The following is a 23,978-nucleotide window of genomic DNA, read 5'->3' on the forward strand; positions in this document are numbered from 1 at the left end:
CCTCTACCATGGGACTTGCTCTTGGGAAGACTGTTGCTGCAAAAGGAGAGGCTAGGCCTCCCTATAATTGTGCCTAAGAGTCTGCTGCTGAATGCTTCTTTGTTGCTCAGACGTGGCCCTCTCTCTCTAGCTAAGCCAACTTGGCAGGTGAAATCACTGTCCTCCCCCCTACATGGGATCTGACATCCTGGGGAATAAATCTCCCTGGAAACATGGAATGTCACTCCAGGGGAGGAATCTAGACCAGGCAATGTGGGGTGGAGAACATATTCTTGTCCAAAAGGGGGATGTGAAAGGAAACGAAATAGGCTTCAGTGGCAGAGAGATTCCAAACGGACCTGAGAGGTCACTTTGCTGGGCTCTCTTATACACAATATAAACAACCCTCTATAGATTCTAATGATTTGGAACAGCCAGCAGCAAATACCCTAAACTGTCAAACCACAACCCAGAGCCCTTGAATCTTGAAGATGATTGTATAGAAATGTAGCTTATGAGGGGTGACAATGTGATTGGGAAAGCCATGTGGATCACACTCCCCTTTGTCCAGTGTATGGATGGATGAGTAGAAGGGGCAAAAAAAATAGGCACCCCGTGCTCTTTTTTACTTTAATTGCTCTTTTTCATTTTCATTTTTATTCTTATTATTTTTGCCTGCGTGGTAATGAAAATGTTCAAAATTAATTTTGGTGACGAATGCACAACTATATAAAGATACTATGAGCAATTGAATGTATGCTCTGTAAGACTGCATGGTATGTGAATATTTCTCCATAAAAATGAATTAAAACAAAACAAAACAAAACAAAAACTTACTTTAAAAACACAAGGAGGCCTCACGCGCGGCGGTGGCTCAGGGCTTCCCACACCGCTGCTCGCCGGGGTTGCGCTCCCCGCCCATTTCCGCACCTGCTTCCTCCACCACTGCTCCAAGAAGCTGAGAAGCAACCTCCCAGGCGTCCGGCAGCGTCTGTCAGATGAGCTGAGAGGGGATCCACCGTGGCCGTCGTCAGAGCCACCCTGCTGGTTGTGCGCCAGCGGACTAGCCGGGCTCCCTCCCATGTCCTCCGTTGGTCCAGGAGGGTCCCGGCACCGCCTAGACAGTGACCCCACCAGATGTGCAGACTGGGCGGGACCGCACCACAAGCGCATAGCATCGTGAGACACCTGCCCTACTTCTGCCACAGACACGTGTTGTGGGGCTTCCTTTGTGGCTCCAAGCAGCTGAGCATCCCCGCTGCTAACTTTCCTGAACAAGCTGATAAATCCACTGGCATTTATTATGGTGAGTCAGTGTTGGAAGTAGAGATGTCCGTAAGATGGTGGTGAGCATAGGATGGAACCCATACCACAAGAATATGAAAAAGTCCATGGAAACTCACATTATACATAGCTTCAAAGAGGATTTCTATGGGGAAATGTTTAATGTGGCCATTGTTGCTTACCTCAGGCAAGAAAAGAACTTTGATTCTTTAGAGTCACTTATTTCAGGAATTCAAGGTGATATTGAGGAAGGTAAGAAACGACTAGAATTATCAGAACATTTGAAACTTAAGACAATTTCTTCTGGGTACCTAAAAGCAAAATAATGAATTGCCCCTGCTGTAAAATTATTTTATTTAATCATTCACTGTTTTCTAGTATTTCATTGCTTGAAACTGCACAGTCTCATGTTAGCTATATTTTAAAATTTATTTTCCTAAAGCTGTGAATTAAACAGTAAAATGTAATTACTATATTTATGCTTCAACTGTTAAATCCGTCATGCCACAGTAGTAAAAAGATTTCATTTAAAAATCAAGATTCTTTTTTATGTTATATGTGGATTAAAAACCCTTTCAAAGCTTTCTAAAATGTGCCACTTATAAAGGTCTTAAGGTTCTTATGATGAAAATAAAACATGTAAGTGTGGATGAAGGGCATATCACTAGTTTGAGATGAGACATGATTCTCATGGTAAAATATCAACATGTTTTTAGGTACTTGTATATAGCATGTGCTGCTACCAGAGCAGGCTTGTAGAAGTAAATGCATTAAACACATTTGGTAGTCTATTAAAAACCTAAGAGGAAAAATCCAGACTCTGTAGTTTTGATAATTGTGCACTGATTTTTTTCACATTAACATATTTTATTATAGAAATGAAGACTTGTGAAATTTCATTTCAGTCATTTCCTTCAGGAGGTGAAACCATTGCACTCTGTTCCATTTTTACATAGGCCTTACTCAATTCTAAATGGTCATGTATTCCTCCTTCCACTGTTTTTTTGTTTGAATTTTAAGATGAAGACAAATGAAAGTTTTTCAAATCTGTAGTCCTCATTTTCTTGTTGGATAACACTTTTTTCCTTTTTGAAAGGAGATATTCTTGTTCTTCAAAGTTTTTCTTCAGTGGTTCTTTTTTCCTTTAATGAATGTTAATGTCAAGTTTTTTGTTTCGCTTTTTTCCTTTTAGATTAGCTTACAACTGTGCACTTACAAGAGATTGACTCTTTACCATTCCATCCTTTCTCTATGTGAACAGTGATGGCCATGCATATCTGCACTGCACTTTTAGGAAAGGAAAAAAAAAAAAAACTGTTTAGGTTTCAAGATTTAATTGAACATATAACAGTTAATTTATACATGCCAGTTTCTTAAAGAAGACAAAATCCTTGGGATTCCCCTCCCATTAAAATATTTAAGATCCAATTCAACTAGGAAAGTGCTTTGAAGTTATTTCTTTTTCTTGTAATTATGTGCCTGAAAAATATCTTAACTCTGTAGCTGTGTACCTTCAATGCCAGTCTAAAGATGCTGGTAGCTTGTTGGAAAAGCATAAATAATAAAGTTCTAGTTAAATAATCTTCATGTCATATAATTTCCTTCCTGGTAAGTATGTAATTTTTGGCTAGTTGAGTTCTTTCTGTATATGTAGGCAAAAATTGAAATTGAAATTTGGGAAATTAAGGTTAAGATTGCTTTGGTCCCTTGAAGTAGTACGTTGCATCATTGTTCTCTTTAGTACTGGATTTGCTGGAAAGGAGCAGCAGTTTACAGGACATAATTTTAAAGATGAAAACAACTCATTATAAATCAATTTTCCCTAATCTGTATAAATGAATTACGATAAAGTGTATAGAAAAACATCTATGGGTCACATTTGATTGGGGGAAGCATGGATAAATTCAGTTGGTTGTATTTTACTTTATGGTGTATGACTTTGTGGCAAACAGCAGTTTGTGGCATTTTTCATATCTTTATAAAATATTTAGAAAATGTAATTTAATGTTGGAAATAAAATACTTGCACAAAAGATGCCTCAATTTTCTGTGCGTTTGTGAAGTGGAGTTGAACATGCAAAGCATAGAAAAAGATTTGCATTTCTTTTTTTTTTGACTTTTGCTGCTATTTATGTCCTCCTAAGTATAGGAAAGTTCTTTGATATTTTATTGTTACCTTGTGTTTTTTAAATAGACATTGCTTTTAAAAATCTGGTAGTATCAACATTTTCAAAAATTTTGTATATGAAATGTTCACGTATTTTAAGAAATTACCATAGTATCATTTTGATTAATCTGAATGTTTCCAGACATTGAAATTAATCCTGACAATATATAAACAAAACAAAATAAACAAAACAAACAAACACACCAAAAACATGGAAAGATGCCCCAGAAGAGCTGAGTGAAACTTGGACGTTACCAAGTAACATAAAAGAATAATGTAAAATAAACTGACCTGAAAGTCAGACCCCATTGGGAGTCACATAATAGATCTTGCTCTAACTTTCAGCATCTCATTTTTTAAGTGAGAGCTGGGCACTACATGCAAAATATACTTCTTTGACACCTGATTTTCCTCACCTTATTGGAACCCTTTTGTCCAAACATACATCCCTTATACAAACTAGGATACGTATCCCCCTGGGTGGGCACAAATGTTTTGTAGAAGTACATGGGCAAGAAGAGTTTTAATGCAGTTAATTTCTATATCTTTGTTTTCTGCTCATAATCTTCCAAAATGGATCAGTCAAAGAACAACAAGTTGTGCTGCTCACTCTCCTTCCCTCCTCCAAGTTCACAGTCACCCTTTCCTGCCTTAGTGAAAAAAATCTACCATGCCTCACTGTAGGCATTTCCCTGGGTTCAAAACCTCTGAAACATCAAATCAGGGGATTATTACACTCTCACCAGGGTCAACATTAGGAAACTGAATGACCCTAGAGACTGGCAACACTCTGGTGGTGCCCAATGTTTGCATTCAACAAAACTGCAAGAATATCTAATTGAATTGTCAGTCCAAATATTCCAGAATGCCATTATGGAATGTTAGAATTAAATCATTGCTGGATTCTCATTCTTATTTTTTTATTTTCCTATCTGCTTTTAATATCTAGCTGGTTGAAAACTTTCTATTCATTAATTACAATAAACTAAATTCTGCAAGCTTGAGTTTTTGCCACTTACTAGTAAAACTGGATTAAAGATTTTCAAGTGATTTTGAATAATATTTTTAAAAAAATTTACAAAATTACTTAACACAAATTAATTAGCATTTAGGCCACCTAGGTCCATTTATGTACTTATTTCAAAGGGTCAAAATTTCTGATGATTGTTTTGCGTTTATAGCAAAGAGAAGTTATGTAGAATTGGATCACTTTGTTTTTTTTCACTGCCAACATTGTGTTAGTCCCTTTTCAGTTACTCTGTGTGTGCATGTGGGTTTATAATCATGTGTGGTTGAACACATTTAATACATTATAATGTTTTTATAAATTTTGAAAACGAGTTTCTCTTTGAATTAATAGAATAACACAAGTTGCTCAGATACAATTATGAAAAATTATCTTCCAAAATCAATTCAAAGAAAATCTCTTCACCTTTCATTTCCTAAGTTAGTAAGAATATTACTTTTACCATCATATTTTGTTTTACACATTTCTGTCTTATCATCACCACAAAAAAACAGTTGTCTCCAATATTATTCTATTAACTGAATTTACCATAGTATTAACCATAATAGATAATTCACATCCAGCAGATTGAATTTCCATAAGCTTTTCTTAGATTCTAAATATTGGATGAAGAAAACTCTACTCACTAATGGAAGTAAACTATTTTCTAATGGAAGCATCTGAGGTTAATGATGAAAAGTAGATATCTATAAACTGGATGAAAAATTATTCTTTTGCTAATGGAGCCAAGCAAAAGAAAGCTGCCACTCTCCATTTCATGTTTGTACAAGAAACATGGAATCAAATATAAACAAAAATATTTAAGAAGAATCATACTTTTCTCTAAATGAAAAGAAATGCATCACAGTGGTACCTAAATACATGTGGTAAATATGTTTTGTATAAGTTCTCTTAAAATAAATGCTCCCCCCTGAAATTGATGCCAGTGTTCTTTCTCCTATTAATGTGTGTTCTGATTTTCATGTTGTCAGTCCTCATGGCAATTGATAAATGTCCAAAAAAAAAAAAATCACTTTTGTACAAGTTCCACATTTATCTTCTATTTATTGTCAACAAATTCAGTTATTGATGATACCTTATCAGAAAATTTAAATCTGGGACAAATACTGAACTGTACACAACACTACAACAATTTATCAGGGACCATTTCCGTCAAAATGAAGAGAGAAGGTTACACAATGTATGAATGAACTCATCCACTGAAAGGTTTACACAAGGCCACATAATCAAGGAAGAGTGTCTCTGTTTCCCAGATCAGATGCATATCAGAATCAGGTAGGAAACTTGTTAATTATAAGAATGTTGAGCCACAGCTGGTGAAAATGGTCAGAATTCCCAGAAATGGAGCATGGGGATCTGTTTTTAACAAAGTCACCAGATTTTTCTTTTCTATCCTCTCTGCGTAAGTAATGAATATTGATTTGGGAACCCACATGGCAACACGTAAGCAGTCCCATGATATCAGGAATTTCACATGCTTTTATGAGGATTAAATGAGGTGTGTAAAGTAATACTGTTGCTCATTATAATTATCCCTATATTAAAGTCCTCACAACTTGCAAAGGATTGAAAAATGATTATTTGAGTTGAAAATTAAAGATCTGTGGCTGACTTTATTGTGAAGTGGTGAAAAGCAAGACAGGGCAGAGAATCCAAGAGCAGAGCAGGTAACACATACGTTACTTCAGAAACTAGAGGAATCTGAGGTTGGAGGATATATTTTTATTATAATAATTGAGAATGTAGCAGACTGAGAAGAGCGAGCCACTGTGCAGTATGGAGATGGTGACAGTGCTCAAATGTGCTCAAGGTGCCAGGACTGACAGAAGCATTTTATATGGATTGAATCATGATTCTCAACAATCCTATAAAATACATGCAATTACTATACCCAGTGTTCATATGAGAAAACATTGCCACAGAGCGGTAAAGTAACTTAACTTCCAAGATCTAGCAAGGGACAGAACAGTAAAAAACAACAACAACAACAAAGAAAACATATTTAAGGGTCATGGTCATGGTCATGGGGAAATCTGTACTCATTTGTAGGTAGGTTTAGAGAGTTGAAGAATATTCTTCAACTATAACCATTGTGTGGACCTGAGACTTTTCTTCCTTCAATCAGGTGCATCATCTGTACAGAACATTCCAACAATATTCCTGACACAGTTCCTGACAATGTAAGGAACACAGAAGTTTCTGGTAGTCAGAATAATATCCCCCAAACTTGGTCACAACATAATCCTGGAGCCTGTGAATATGTTACCATAGATGGCAAAAGGTACTTTGAAGATGTCACTAAGATTGTGGACCTTGAGATGGGGAGATTTTTCTGGATAATGCAGCCAGGCCCAATCTAATCATGGGAGTCCATAAGAGCAAAGAACCTTTCCCTGCTGTGGACAGAGGGTGATGTGAGTATAGAAGTTCAGATAGTTCCAATGTCAATGAGTATGAAGATCCTGGAAGGGGCCACTAGCCAAGGAATCTTGGGGCTTATAGGACCTAGGAAATAGGGAACAGGTTGTCTTCTGATGATACCAGAAGGGAATGAGCCCTGCTGTTGCCTAAATTTTAGGCTAATAAGACCCTCTTTGGAGTAACGACCTCCAGAAATACAAAGTGAAAATTTCCTCATGCCAAAGTCACTAGGTTCATGGGAATTTGTTATAGGACCAATAGGAAACTAATACAGAGATCTTTACTGCATTTTTTACAGTGACCTTCCTCAAAAAAGGATCACAATGACAGCAAATCACTAATGGGCTACTGAACTTTGAAAATGATTCCCCAGATAAGTCAGGAGACACAGATTTCCTGGAGCAAAGTGAACAATTTCAGGGCTATATGGACAGGAGGCAGCTGTTGCTGCTGAGACTCACTGATGCACAGCTGCTGGGAAGAGTTCTGTGTTCAATTCTCCAGCACTGTGGAAAGAGAGCTGTTTGTTAGGTTTATGACTATACAAATCCACTACATCTGCCACCTGAAGCCCCTGATGATGACAATAAAACCTATCCCAGACCTATGGCCACTGAATTTGTCTGAGAACCCAGATGTCATGGGGGATGCCCAGCAGATAAGCAGTTTAGGGTTCTTCTGAGGTTTCTGCTGAAACCAGGCTTATTAGCCCCTCTGGTTGACCCTGGATAATATATTCTTGATGGACTTGCAATTGATGGTGAACTCTGCCCTGAATACAAAGCCAGGGAGACTAGAGACTCAGTCATCATAATGTCCCCCCAGGCACTGCAATCAGAATAAACAAATACCATACATGCATGGGTTATGTCATCAAATTCAAATACATATTATTCTCAATGTTTTCATTGTGCTGTTTCTATTATATGTAGTAATATCTATTTTGGAAATGACAGTTTAGTCTTCTCTTAAAATCATTTTTTCTAAGCACAAGGGTATATATCTGGTTGAATTTACGTGCTTTCACAATTTCGCTCGAGGGCTATGGCAGGAAAATCTGGAGGAGCTGGGTCTGTCCTATTATATTTCTATCCTGGTCCCACCAGTTATATCTCAGTTCACATTACTGGGGAACAAGCCAACTTGTAAAGATATGAGCAGCTTGCCCAGACCCTGTGGGGCCAATGCAAATCACACTGTGATGATGGAAAACAGATGCATAGACTGTGAGATATGGATGCATATAATGGTCTTTGAACTATATTCAAACTAATTGTAAATTGGTAGTTATTGTAAGCTTGTTAAATTCTACCCTGTCTGGTGATTGCTAAATTGCCTCTCCTCACCTCAAAACACAAAACAAAACAGTTTTTTCTTCATTTTTATTTCATCTCAACATTCCTTTACTTGATACAAGTCTGTGCTATCTTAAATTTTCATTTGAACTAGTTATAATATCTTCCTGGTTCCCTCATATCATATGATTAAAACAAAATTGTTAACACATTTGTATATGGGTATGAGAATCATGGTTTTACCATCTCTAAAAAACATCTTTTAAAAAACTGTTTTCACTTTGCTACAAGCCTTATATTCTCATTTTATTCCTTGCCTTGATTAAAGTCATGATCCCTCTTCTTAATGAATTCCTTACACACATCAAGAACTCACTTGCCCCTCCCTTATTTCATTGTTTCCCTCCACCAAAACCTACACCTAGTAAGAAAGCAACCCTCCACATGCCTGCACCCACATTTGTGTGGAGAGGGAAAAACACAGCTATTCTGCACTGCGTCTTGTCAAATTCATGTCCTCCCACATCATGAGAGCCCTCAATCCTGCCCCACAATCATACTTCATTTCCTTGGACCCTTCATTCTACCCTTTCTCTTTCTCATCTCTTCAAAGTAATTAGAAGAAAACATTCAAAGCACCTCCCATATATCCTCTGATCCAGGGAGATCTAACTCCATACACGCTGCCTTCCTTCCTATTACTGTAGGTGAGCAGGCAGTCCTCGAATCAGAGGCCCATTCCTCTCACCACCCACCCATTATCTACACAAGGACATTGATCTACACTTCTGCCCTCTCTTGCTGAACTATCAATGTTCCCCCTCTCTTAGCATCATTCCCATCAAAACACAAAATTCATTTAAAAGCTGTCTTGACCTCTGTGTGAGTTTGGATATATTGTCTGCCCAAAGCCAGATTCTTTAATGCAATCTTGTGGGGGCAGATTTATTAATCTTATCAGTTATCATGTGAAACATTTATTAAATGTTTCAATGAAGATTTGACACCATCCATTCAGATAAGTCTCTTTTTTTAAAGTAATAACAAATTTAATTTTAAAGTAATTTAAAAGGAAAAATAAAACAATCTATTTAAAATGTAAAATACGAAATAAGAAGCAGAGACTGAAAATAGATGTCTCCAAAGGAGAGGGGGCAGAGGGCTCCATTTCTTGGTTGGCCCTGTCTGAAACTGAGAAGTGGGAGCTGAATCTGATATCAGAACTGACATTCCAACTGTAGGTGATGCTGGATCCAGGGCTGGCATTGCCCCCAGGTCTCTATATGTCCCTGGTGTTGTCATGGTCTTCAGCTGTGGACCTGTTTCCACCTCCTCAACTGGAGTGGGAGCTGGGGGCATTTCACTTGCTCCAAATTTGGTAACAGATATGGTTCCAGCTTCAGAGTCTCCACTACAGCCACAGCAGCAGGATGCTCTAGATCTTGAAGTGTTGAAACCTCTGGCCCTGGTGTTAGATTTTGAAATGTGGCAGGCAATGTGGCTGGCACTGGAACTGATCCTGGACCCTGTTGTTCTTCCTCAGTTGGCTCCATATCATCATGCTGGTTCCATAAAAGAAGGGCATGGCTCAGCAGCTCTGAGGTGGTCACAACCTTCTCAAAGGTAAGTCTTGATTTGTTTACTGGAGTCCTTTCAAAAGAGCCACACAGAGCCACACACTTGCTGTCACTTAGTCTTTGTGATTCTAGCTCAGACTTTGCTCAAGAGCTGCTAAGTAAGGATGCACAAGATCTGAGAAATGAGCACACAACCTGGGAACAGCAGATGCAGCCATTTGCCTTCCCAGCTGACAGAGGTGTTCCGGACACCATCTCTCATTATACAGTGAAGGTATACTCAAGTTTATGCCTTAGTTTGCAAATTTTTATGACTGTAGAAATGTAAATTTGTAACTTAGTAATCCTCGTTTATAAAAGCCAATCAATTTCTGGCATTTTGCACAATAGCAGCTCTAGAAAACCAGAATAGATTTTGATATGAGAGAAGTGGTGTGCTGCTGAGTTTACAAATACCAAGCATATTGGAATGGCTTTAAATGGATAAGGGAAAGCTTGTGGAGGAATTGTGAGGAGCTTGATAGAAAAAGCCCAGACTGCTTTGAAGGGACTGTTGGTAGAAATATGGAATCTAAAAATACTTCCGATGAGACCTTGAGCAGAATTGATGAGCATGTTTTTGCAAACTGGAAAGAAGGTGATCCTTTGTCTATACTGTCAGAGATTTTGGCAAAATTCAGTTTTGGTGTCATATGGAAGGCAGTATTTGAAAGCAACAACCTGGGATACTTAGCTGAAGAGATCTCCAAACTGCATGTGTAAGATGTAGCCTGGTTTCTCCTTGCAGCTTATAGTAAAATGAGAGATGCTAGAGATAAGATGAGAAATGAACCCTTGGGCTCAAAGAAACCAGAAATTGATGGTTTGGAAGATTCTGTGCTTCCAGAAAGTGAGACCTCAGAGGATGGTGCCCTACAAGAGAATTTAACCAAAACTCAATGAATCTGGTACGGTCAAGCTCAGTAGAGACATCCGGTTCCCAAACCTTATGAATATGCCCTAGTCCTCATCTCACTGGACCATCTGCACCATCCCACATACTGATGTCACCCACCTCCTAAACACACATTTTCCAGGGAGCTCCAGGGCATCACAGAGTCTTCCTTGTTTTCCATCCACACTGCTCAATCCCAGACTCTTGTGCTGGTCCCTCCTCATTTCTCCAGCCTCAGAGTTCAGTCCCCAGACCTCTTCCATCCTCCAATATTCAGCATTAAAATTTTCCTATTATCAGATTTAAATCACCAGTCATTTATCTCTCCCATAAACTCCAGACACATACATCCCATGGGATACTTGACATCTGCACAGGGAGATCTAATACACATCTCAAACGTAAAATATCCAAAACTGACTTCCTAATCTCCCTTCTCAAATCCACATCTCCCTCAGTGTTTTCATCTAAATAAATGAGGATTCTCCCTTCTAGCATCTGAGAGTAAAACATTGGAGTCATTTTGAAGACTCTATTCCACATTCCTTATGAGAACCACCATGACACAGTTAACTTTATCTTCAAAAGAGAACACTCTTTACCCACTACACTGCCACCACGACCAATGCAATCAGCCTCTCTACCCTGGATGATAGCAATGTCCTCCTAACTGATATCATGCCCGTCCTCTTCCCACACAAACATCCTCCAATGTGGTCAAAAATATTCTGCTCTATCCCAAACTCCCATTTCTTACCACATCATTCCAAATACATCCTAGATATTTTGAGTGTCCTGCAAAGTCTGTAAAATATGGTGCACTCACTTGTTCTTTAATCTTTTCTCCCACTACTCTCCCCTTTGCACACTCCATTTCAGAAACCCTGACTTTCTTGATATTCTTCCAGCAACATGGCCACACTTCTGCTTGCAGAAATATGATTTCTCCAATAACCAGAATCCTGTTGCCCAGTGATATTACCAATGCTCATTTCTTAACCGGCTTGACTGACTTAATTAGTCAAAGCATACTTTCTCAGTTCAAACTTCCATGAACATATGTGGCACATGAATTGCAAAAATATTTCCAATTCTCTCTTCCACCCTTGTAAAAATGCTTCTGCCATGTGTATTAGTAGCTTCTCCTGTAAAGAGGTGGGCACTATTGGCCCTCCTTTTTATGTCAGTTGATCTTTTGTTCAATGCAGTGAAGCAAAAGTAACATTGTGCCAATACTGCATCTAGTATTCACCAGCTTTAAGTGCTTTTGTTTTCTCTCTTGGAATCCTGCCAACCACCATCCAAACAAGCCAGGTTTATTCTGCTGGATGATGTGAGACATGCAGCCCTCTCAAGACAAAGCCCTAACTGAAGGCCAACCAAACAGGAACTTATGAAAGACATGAGACATGTGATCCTTTCTAGATCAGCCAACCCACAGAGGGCCTCCAGGGAACTATAAATACATGAGTGAGATCAGAGAAGATCAGTGGCACCTGCTCATTCCACAGAAGTGCTAAGCTAACAAAAAACATAACAGCAATAAAATCTCTTATGATTTTAAGCCAGTGGGTTCCATGGATGTTACATTAGATTGAAAGAAAAAACTGATACATCATCATCTCCTTTAAAACTGGTACCCATTCTTATGCCAACAAACCCTTTCCCCTTACCCTGCCTTATTTTCTCTCACTGCACTTACAAAAGACATAAAAAATATACTTGCACATGTGTTTTTTCTGTCTTCTCAAACAAGAATGAAAGTAGGTATTTTGTGCCTAAGACATGGTTCACACTAAATAGCAATATCTTGAATGAAAAAGGACTATGATTTCTTAATATCCATACTTTAAAGAAAATCTTCACTGTTAGGCAAATAGCTGTTTTATAGGTAAGAGTGCTCAGTGTATACAGCTTAGATTTCTTGAGATGTATTCTGGAAGTCTTTGATTAAACCATGCATTTTAGATGTTGGTGCAGAAATAGCATTAGAATACCTGTAGTTTTTCTTAATTTACACTGAGATGTGCTTGTTAATTGTTATCCAAAGTATTCAAACTTCAGTCACAAAATTGGAAACAGGAATAAAAGGGAGGAATTTAAAGACAAAGTTGTAAATTGATGAAGATGTCATGGGGAAAGCTGTCACATATAAATAGAACACAACAATTTAATAATTAGAGAATTACTGTTTACAGATTGAGTATCACAGAAAGAATTGGAGAAAGGGAAAATAGCACTAAACAAAGAGGTAGAGTAGGAAAACAATCTCAGTGTTTGGCATTTCCATTTGATGGAAAAGTGGGAACGAGCATGTTTGGGAGGAAAGAGTCAGAGAGGAAGACTGCCTTTTACACACAGGGCTTAGAATATGAAAGGACATATTTTTGAAGGCCCAAAGTTAGGGGGTAGTTGCAAAAAAGAGGAAGAAAACTGGGAGATGAGGCATTAAAATATGAAAGTTCCAGAGTAAAGGACACACACAGAAGTGAGAATCATCTGTCACACTGGACCCTTCTTCACTGGGTAGAGATAGAAGTTTATTGAGTGAGAAATGTGAACTGTTCATGTGAAACATGCAATTTCCTGTTTTAGAAAATTCCTAAAAATCTCTATTAGAGAATTTTACAGCATTTTTCTTTAGTAATCTTCCACAAAGAGCTACAGGAAATGCCGAGTCCCTTAACATTTGCCTCGGCCAGCAAACCCTCAGAGAAATGATTCAGGAGACACTGACTTTTGGGGACTCAGAGGAAGTGTGCATGTTCAGGGCTGTGAGGGGAGGAAACAGCTGCTGCAGCAGGACTCACCGACCCAAAACCTGGGGAGGAGGTTTGTGTTCGAGGCTGAAGCACTGTGGGAGGATAGCTGGTAGCTTGCATACAGTAATAATCTGCCACATCCTCAGGCTGGAACCTGCTGATGGTGAGAGTGAAATCTGTCCCAGACCCACTGCCAGTGAATCGGTCAGGGACCCCAGATGCCCGGGTGGATGCATAGTAGATGAGCAGTTTAGGAGCCTGTCCAGGTTTCTTCTGGAACCAATAAAAGTAGGTCTTCTTGTCAGTGTTGTGAAAAACACTCTGACTTGACTTGCAGTTGATGGTGGTGGTCTCTCCTGGAGACACAGCCAGGGAGGCTGGAGACTGGGTCATCACAATGTCCCCAGTGACACCTGCAAACAAGAATGGACAAAGATCACATATTGCATAGAACATATATTACACTATTTATCTTTAAAATGTTGGATCTTATGTATCATAAATAATCAGATCTGTTTTAAATGAAGCAGTGTGATCCCTTACATGTTGAAATCACTTTTCTAACTTTATAAGGATATTGCTCCTCTGAACCTCTCACCTGAGACCCAGAGCACAAGGAGGATGAGGAGTAGGGACTGTGGCACCATCCTGCTCACCAGTCTGAGGCTCTCAGACCCCATCAAAAGGGAAGCCCCATTAATAGAGTCTGAGCAGCCAGGCTTGTATCCAAGCAGTCTATGCAAAACATCAGATGGTACAAAAGCAAATATGCCTGAGCAGTGAGTTGTGAAGACAAAGAAGAGGAGACAAAAAATATCACTAACACAGGAAATCAATTATATGCCAAAGTTTAGGATTATAATTTAATTTCAGTAAAATTTTTAACAGATTTAGCAAAATATTGAAATGGAAAATATTTTTTGTGTCAACAGTATTCTTTCAAACCAAATGCAATCACCTTTAAAATATAAATTTTTTTTTTCAATTCCATTCTGTGAACCTTTATCAAGTGCTCCTCATGTCCAAAGAGAATGGACACAAATACCTACCCCAAATCTGGACAAACTCAACCTCACACTTTTGGATTGTTCCTCTTCTCCTCATCTTATTAGACATTCTGTGAGAACAAGGTTCAGGTGAATTTCTATATATAACATATGGTTATATAATTATAAATATATAATATTACCTAAAGGAGTAATCATATCTACATCAGGATTTCTCAAGGTCAACAGTATTGACATTTTGTGTGTGATAACTCTATGTTGTGGGGGCTGTCCTGTGCACAGTAGGCTGTTCAATAGCACCCTGGCCTCTATCCACTGGCTGCCAGTAGCACTCCTCTGGCTACGGTTGTGACAACCAAATACTTCTAGATATTGCCACATGTCCTATGCAGGAAAAATGCCCCCAGTCAAGTACAACAGATATATACATATATGTGTATAATGGAATAATATATGGCAATGCCAACTGCAGAAATACTAACTAAAATTAAAAGAAACCGTAATGCAAATATTTTTTTTTTCTTTTACTGAAGGTAATCTCTAATATTCTGCTCCTAAGAATAAACTCAGAATGGACCCTAAGACTTTTCTCCAACAACCAAGGCTTTCATTTCTGAAAACAATAACTGTTAATTCAGGAAAGATATTTTAAGTCATAAAGATTTCAAGCAATAATATTTGATTTCTTTTGAGAAAGAATAATAGAAAACTGAAAATCTAAATTATCATAATCCTCACTATGATGAACTCTATCATTAACATTAAATGAATAGATGCACATGGTAAACATTTGAAACTATATGAGAATGTACAAAATGAAGACCAAATGTCTTTCTCTTTCAGCTCAAACATCCATTCCTCTCCTTAATGTTAACCATTTTCAACATTTCTCATTTCAGAAAAGAAGCTTACAGCTTTATATGGGAGAAATGGAATAGACATAGGTGTGAACTTGAGGAGAAAACAGGGTGGTGAATTGAGGCTAATGCCAATTGAATTCAAATAAAACAGGAATACCAGGGCTCTGCTTTCATTAAAAGAGTTCCAGACTATTCACCACTTATCTACCCAACCTAGGAATGAATGCCCATCTTTTATCCCATGGTGCACTGGCTGCATATTTTGGAAAAGTAGCTGGGTTTTAGTTTAACTCTGATGGTGTTTTAACTGCTAGAGCAAATTTGCTGAGAGCAGGTTTTTTGCAGGGAGTTCTGTCCACATATTGTTAAGGATGACTGTTGTGGTGGTGCCAGGGACTCATTCACTGCCTTTTCCCTGGTACACAGACACCCACTCTTTTACTGCATTATCATGTTCTGGAGAGAAAACTCTGGTCTTTGTCATGCTGCAGAGATTCCTGGCCTCCTGATTGTACTGAGGTTTCAAGTAAGATGAGCACCTGTTGGTACATTAGTTACTGTCCCCTCCCTAAATGGTGTCTGTGGATTTTAGCAGCTTTCCTTAATGAGTCAATTATTCAGAGAAATCCTGAATTTGTCTGAGGTCCTGAAGCTCTTAATCTTTTCCCACATGGGCTCACTGGAAGTTTTTCTGGGATTGTATTAGTGTATAAAAAAGATGCATTCCATATAATTGCTTTGAGGCTCTGCTGGTGCCTCAGGAGAGGCATGTGGAAATATTCCGCAGGATGTCTTTTTCATCTTGCTGTATTTGACAAAACCAATGGACAGGTTGGTGTTTGGAAGTCACCTCTCTGGGTGCTCTTACTGTCATAAGGTAGTTGACAGTGATGTTCCAGTGCCTTACCATCTGACCACCAGTTACCTCCTGCTTTTCCTCCTTTCCCTCCTTTTCCTCCATGAGTTGGACAAGGCCTTAAAGGAGGAAACCAGAAGCCTCACGAGAAGAGCAGGGAAAATACTCTCCAGGGAAAGGTGCACAGAAAACACAGCAAATGTGACTCCAGCCTTGCTAAGAACCACAGTCTCCCCCAAACATAAATTAATTCTATAATAGAATACATGTGCTTCTGAGTGCATAATTTCAGATGTAATATCATGAATATACATGGAATGTATATTCAATGGATATGTTTGGTGGAATCTTTGGAATATATGCTGGAGGATAGAATGTGGGTGCATTGCACAGATTTATATCTGGCTCAGATTCTCTTCTGAATTTTAATTTTTGTGTGTGAGCTCCTCTTTGACATGTAAATGCACCTGAATATGTCCAAATTCAGACTTCTGATATCTGTGTATAAACAAACACTAAATGAAAATGAGTCTCCAGATGCCTAGCAGTCACCCTAGACATGGTCTTTAGGTCAACCAGTTTCTCAAGTCACAATGTAAGTCAATCCAAACCCCTTTGCCAATCACAGATATGTCAGATGTCACAGCTCCACCTGTAGGTAATAGGGGAAAGAACTTCAGCTCCCAAATTCTGACAGAAAAGTTCTTCATTCATTCTCTACAAAAGAAAAATGAAACAGAACAAAAACACAAATAACCATATCACAGACTCTTCTGTATTGCATTTATTACCCTATGTTTTGTCTGGTCTTCTATGCAGGTATCTTTATACTTATATTCACTCTTATATCTACTAAGTTAAATTTTGACTCTCTTCTTTAGCAGTGATACTTTTGCCACTTCAATACAGTAGAAACAACTTTTCACCATTAAAAATATTAAAATATTTCAGATACTAATGAATGAGAAGATGATTAAAGAGGATATGAAAGAGAGAGTGAATGGTTCTTGGTGCCCACAAAAAATGTGAGGGACAGGAGTTTTATGTTTGACCAGGAATCAACTGAGCTGAAGCCTGAACGTTTTGAGGGAATTGCCATGCAAAGTTCAGAGGAGTAGAGCACTTCATAAAATGCAGAAGACCTGGGAGAAGATATGGTTTGGTGTGTTCAAGGAGCCCAAAGGAAATGGTGTGTGGAGGAGTTTAAATGCAACAAACCATGGGTCAGTGGTGGTAATTCATTCATGTATTTACTGGATATTACACACAGCATATTAACACCACAAGGAAGGAAAAATGTGGAAGCCATGAGCATTTCAATATCAATTGGGAAGTTAGCTCTTCTTTGAAGCCATGTATTGATTTTTAAAAGCGAAACTGACCAAACACAACTCAATGCCAAAGATACAACTGGGGTCAGTTTTTATTTGACAAATAATACAGGAAGATAATATTATACACAGAATTCTAAGATGGCCTTGAAGACTTCTGGCCCCTGATGTATACACACCTCTCCAAGCTCTTCAGTCCAACAGTAATTTAGATTCTTCTGTGAAATGTTTGTTCAGATGTAAGGAAATCAGTCACCTAGGGAGATTATCAGAGTGATCTTGAGCTAATCACAAACACCCTTTATCTAGATGTAGAAGTTGGAAAGAGTGATGCCAGGAAGATTGAAAGTATGAGACAGATTCAACAAGGTGAAGATTCTCTGAGGCTGAATTTGGAATGGAGGGGGCAATGGCAAGGAATGACAGCAGCCTCTGAGAGCAGACAGCTGACAGCTGGCAAGAAAACAGGGACCTCAGACTTAAAATTGCAATGAACTGATTCTGCCACAATTATATGGGATTGGAAGAGGATACCAAATAAAGGAAAAAAATCCTATTCCAGCTGAAGCAATGATTTTTGCTGTGCAAGTCCCCAAGAAGAGAATGCACAACATATGCCTGGACCTTCTCATCTACAGAACCATCAAGCTAAAATGCTGCTATCTGGTCATTTGTTGCACAGCAATAAATAACAGAAAAATACTAAAAAGGACCACATATTAAAAGGTGGGACCTAAATCCACATAAAGAAAGATTTTTTCCCACGCCACACATGGTGAAGATGATGCTGAAACCTCCATCTCCTGATGTGATGTGATGGCCCTTTTTCTGTCACAATAGTTTCCTAAATCTGTCCATGTCCTCATGGTCAGGGCTGAATACTTCTTCATGAAAGTGCAAGTAGAAACAGAATTACCTTTGAAGGTACTGATGGTCTCTGCTTTCTTGTTCTCCAGTCAAGTCTCTGACAATTGAAGAAACTCCAGGAAGGGAACCATCTAAGAGAAGGCAGTGAGAAGGCAGGTATTCCAAGGAGAATCAGTCCTTGATGCTGCCTGGACATTGCCTTAAGGCCTGGAATGTCCCAGATGTACATATATGAATATCTATATTAACATGGGGCATCCTAGGACTGTGTGAACTGACTTGCTATAAGGGAAAAAAAGTTTTTCTTTAACTTCTTTCAGAATTTTTAATGCTAATTCATATCCCCATATCTAATTGATATCCCCATTGTTCAAATTACCTAAATCTCCTAATTATAAATAAAATCCAGGTGTCATCCTATTGTAGGTTTTCTTAGCACAATTCACTCTATGCTACACTCTTACCTGAGTAACACTCAGACACACCCTGATTCAGACATACCAACAGTATGAGCAAGTTTAGAAGGGCTGATGACCCTTCCCCAGCTTTAACATGCCTCAGGGTCATCCAATGCTTGTACATGTTGCATGAGACCCTTGTCCACACTGCACGCCCAACACACAAAATAGGCTCTCAATTACTGTTTTAGATGAATAAGTGAATGGGATTAGTTCAGAAATTCTTAAACTAAGGATACAATTTTGTCAAACATTGAAATTTTAAAAATTGATGCAACAATTGATGTATAGAAGGTAGACTTTTATTGCACAAAACATATCAATCATTGGTCTGGAGGAAGTTTTCCAATTTATTGTAGTTTCCAAAGCAAATAGGATATTGCATTATAACCTTTGCAAAGGAATCTCAAGTATAATTATTCTTATGAATATTTAAGCAAGTTTTGATATTCTACCCTTGAGAATCAGATTAAGCATTATACTTGAATGATGATATTTAGTGGTAAACTCATTGAATATTGATGTATACAATAAAATGTTAATGTTTGCATATAAAATTCATTGCATTAGAAGTCATGACATTATTTTTTCTGTAAAAGGCACCTTATTTTCCAATGACTAAATTCATAGACATCAAATGCAGCATAGTATCTGGAATTTAATCTTTAAAGAGGGAAAGGACATTAGTGGAAATATGTGAAATTTTGCATACAGTCTGGAGTTTAGTTATTATTGATGTACAAATGCAAATTTCATCCCTTTGTTAAATGCAACATGGTTATACGCAATTTTAACATTTAGGGAAACTGGAAGAATTGTAGATGGGAATTCTGTAATATTCCTACAGATTTCTATAAATCTAAAATAATTCCAGAACAAATTTTATTTTAAAAGCACATAGTAAGGTGCATTTGTGAAGCTGCATGAACACTGGCTGGGATCAGCTGAGGTCTGCCCAAAGTAACATAGCGTAAGATAACATTTCCTCCAAGCCAGGCCCCTCTCATGGGATCTCCAGCAGGGAGAGCTGAACACATTTGCTAAGTATTCTCCTTTGACACCTGATTCCAAACACTGCTCCTTTACAGCAGCCTTCTTAAATCAGGACATATGGCCCAGAGGCGTACACAAAGGTTTTCCAAGAGCTTCCTGGGCATGAACAGCTTTAAAGGGATTAATTTCTGGGTCTTTGTGTTCTACTCAAACTCTTCCTAAAGGGAATCTCTCCAAGAACACTCAAGTTGTTCTGCTAAGTTCACATTCCCCCTGCTGCAATCTCATAAATTAAGCTGGCACTCATCTTAACTTGGGCATTTCGTGCAGCATCAAATCGAGGAACTGTCTCACCTCACACCAGGATCAACACTGAGAAAGTGAATGTTCTAGAGAATGGGCAACAATCCCTCTCACATCCTGTGGTTTACAAAGTTTTGTCTTTCAACAATATTGAAGAAAACCTAATGTAATTGTCAGCCCAAATATTCCAAAATGTTACCATGGAATTTCAGAATTAAATCATTGCTGGACTTCTCATTTTTATTTCTTCAATTCCTGACTTTCTTCTAATCTTTGCAAACTTTGTTTTCTTAATTATCATTCTCTGAAAACTGAAAGGCTGGCATTTTTGCCAGACCATTGAATAATTAAAGACATCCTACTGAATTTCAGTAATATTTGAACAAAAGTTAAAAGTATTTTAACAAATTGTTCTTTATCATTGCTCATTTCCATTGAGGCTTAACTATGTACTTCTTTAAAGACAAAAAAAATTTAGGTAAATCAACTGATAACTGGCAGTCAAGAGAAAAGGTGTGTACTGAAATATTTTTGTTTTTGTTCAACATCATATATGAAAGTTGTTATTCAGTGATTTTGTGTGTACATGTGAGTGTGCTGATGTGTTTGTATGTACAAAACTATATAACATGTGAGTGTGTAAAACAACCATACCCAAGTAGCAGGATATGTGAGACTTATAAACAAAAGGATTTTGCTATCTCCTCACTGTTCTGAAGCCTGGAAGTCACAGATCAGGGTGTAGGCAGGGCCTTGCCCCGTGTGCAGTCTCTAGGAAAGAATCTGTTCCTTGCCTCCCTCCTGGTCCTGGTGGTAGCAGCAAAACTTGATTTCCTTTGCTTGTGGCATCTTAACTCCAATCTCTGCCTCCAGGTTCACATGGCCTTCACCCCTGGGGCTGTCTGTGTCTGGAACAATTCTCCCCTTCTTTTTGGTACTCCAATCATATTGGATTAGGGGCAACCAGCTCCAGGATGACCTTATCTTACTTTAACTAATCCACCCTCCAGTGAACCCAAGGTCACATTCTGAGATGCTGGAACTTTGGACTTCAAAATATATTACAAGGACACATCAACAACTAAATCAATATGCAGCATTTGTTAATTTTTACCAATTCAGCTTTCTTTTCAATTAATAGATTATGGAAGATATTTGGAGATAATAATTAATATGTGAACCATTATCAATTCCTAGTAATATTCTACAGGTAGGTTTCAAACTTTGGTGAGAAGATTATTTTTACCACAAAAATTGTGCTTTACCAAAGTTTGTTTTGTCACCATCACAAAATGAAATTTGTTGTCTTTAATATTGAGAGTTTTAACTGTAATTTCACCTATTTCACTACCACCAGAATGAATCTCCAAAACTTTTCTGAGATATCATCAATGCCATAAGGAAAAAGTAAACAATCATAGAAATTAATTGATTTCCTATTTGAAACATGAGGTTACTGGCATAAATTTGGCATTATTTGTCTTCAAAATTATTCTTCTACTAGTGAAGCAAGCCATACAAGCTATCACTTTACTTTTCTGCATAGGGAAACAATCAAATGAGCAATGTTAGTCTATAAAAACCCTTATGTTATCTAAATGAAAGCTCATAACTTATGGTTGCATATTATTGCACTTTTAGCAGCCACACATGGTAAATTGTGGGGCCCATTGCTTTTAAAATAAATCTTTGCATGTGAATTGGATACTTTTGTTAACTGACTCACATATTCTGGTGGTCAGCTTTCATGGTATACCATAAATATCAGTCAATTTTTTGCATATTACACATTTATTATTTTCTTCTGCTTGAGAAAATATCAGTTGATATTTGTTAGGGAAGCATGTTCTTTCATTTTCGTTATCTCATTGCTTCATAAAAGGTTTCTTGAGAAATAAAAATGTATTACCAACAATAAAATAAAGAGTCACAAATTTACACCATGCACTAAAAGACAAAACCAGCTTAACAAGAGACTTTGCACTGGCCTTTACCTCTTCTACAGTGGAACTGCTGAACCTCTATTATCCATGACTATTTTACAAAAAATAATTGGAATCTTCTGGCATTTTTGGTACTCACAGTATAAGAGATTTAATTGTATCCCACAATAAGATATGTTCAGGGCCTAAACCCAAGTCTCTTGAATGTCATCAGATGTGGAAATAGGATTTTTGAAGATGTTGGTTAAGGCAAATCCAAAAGAGACTAGGGAGAGTCCTTATCCAATATGAATGTTAGCCTCATAAAAAGAGGAAATTGAACTCAGATGGACAGAGAAAGGGGAGACACCATGGGTCAAGTTAATCAGAGGATTTCATATATTGCTGGCAAGCCAGTGCCAGAAATGAGAGGGAGACATGGAAAATATTTTCCCCTACAAGATTAAGGGACAACATGGTCGTGCTTACCCCTCAATTTCAGACACCTCACCTCTAGAACTGAAAGACAATAGATTTCCATTTGTTTAAGCCACATAGTGTCTGGTATTTTGAGTCAGCACTACTAGGAAACTTTGTCACCACCTGAGCAGCAAACTGGCCACTTTGTACAACTAGGAGAACAAAACACAGACCCCAGAACAAATGGCTGGTATAGCAAGAGGCAGCATCGCATTGTTCACCCACCACCATCTGAGACAAGGAGGATTTAGCGGACCACGATGAAAAGGAAAGGGGCCAGGGAAAGTAAGGCCCATAAATGCTAGTCTCTCTCAGATTTATGCACCTGTTTAACCTAGAGGACTCTCTACCACACATAAATCTCATGAACTAAGACCATGGTAGAAACTGGGAACAAAAAAAATAAAGGTCTTTAAATTAGTCTAGTTTATTTTTATGCATCTCTTCATAATGACATTTTATTAGAAACTAAAATCTTGGGAAAAACTCTAACCTAGAGAGGACATATGGACAACTGATATAAGCAGGACAGTTTCAGACAAGCCTGGGGAGATCAGCTTACCTTACACAGGATTGAACTCAGCCACAGAACGTAATGACACAAGGTCATATGATCATCACGGATGATCACTCTTTTCCCATATGAGATTCACATCAGAATCAGGGCAATGTTTATAAAAACTATGAATCTTGGCTACAGTCCAGTCAAACTGGTCAGATTTCCCAGAATTTGGACTCTATGTTTTAGCAAGATTCCAGACTTTTACTCATAGTCTGTCTATCCACACAGTGACTGGGTATTTGGAACCAAAACAGCATAAATGAAGCAACCCCAGTGGCATTTGATTTTATGAGTATTAAAGCACATGTGTAAAGCATATCACTGATAATAATCATTATCATTATTATCCAAATATCAAGGTAATACAAACCAGGCTAAAAAATGAAAAGTATGAGTTTCATTTAAAAAGTTAGAATCATGGCTCTGCTTTATTGAGTGGTGTTTGAAAATGGAAGATGGGGTAGAATATTTAAGATAAGAGCAAGTAAATAATTGGAGACACTGAATATACTTGGATTGGTAGCTAGAGGATTTGTGAAATTTGAAGATACATTTTTGGATGTTTGTGGTAATAGGAAAGAAAGCCTCTAAAACTATCATGTCTGAATACTAGTAACTGTATCGGTTATCCCATTTGGCAAAATCTTTGCATATGTGATTAAGTTAACAATCTTTAAGTGGGAGAATCATCCTGGCTTATCAGGCTGGCCCCTAAGTGACATCATATATATCCCTATAAGAGGGACATTTGCCCACAAATAGAAAATAAGGTGATATTAGGACAGTGGAGACAGGAATTAGGTGTTGGCCTTCAAGACTGAAGCAAGGGAAACTAAGACGGCGGCTAGGTGAGATGGGGTTAAAATACACCTCCATGAAAAACACTAGATAAAA

General features: G+C 38.0%; 1 pseudogene and 1 gene segment (V, D, J or C); one reads left to right on the forward strand and one right to left on the reverse strand.

Annotated features, from left to right (window-relative positions):
• The first annotated feature begins 976 nt into the window (after positions 1-976).
• LOC119512261 lies at positions 977-3,272 on the forward strand (annotated as a pseudogene).
• Positions 3,273-13,201: 9,929 nt separating this feature from the next.
• Positions 13,202-14,186, reverse strand: LOC119512264. The segment is given in 2 exon segments: positions 13,202-13,858; positions 14,044-14,186. Coding segments are annotated over 2 exon segments (510 nt in total).
• Positions 14,187-23,978: the final 9,792 nt, after the last annotated feature.

Source organism: Choloepus didactylus, chromosome 17 (assembly GCF_015220235.1).
Source record: "Choloepus didactylus isolate mChoDid1 chromosome 17, mChoDid1.pri, whole genome shotgun sequence".
NCBI classification, from domain to species: domain Eukaryota; kingdom Metazoa; phylum Chordata; class Mammalia; order Pilosa; family Megalonychidae; genus Choloepus; species Choloepus didactylus.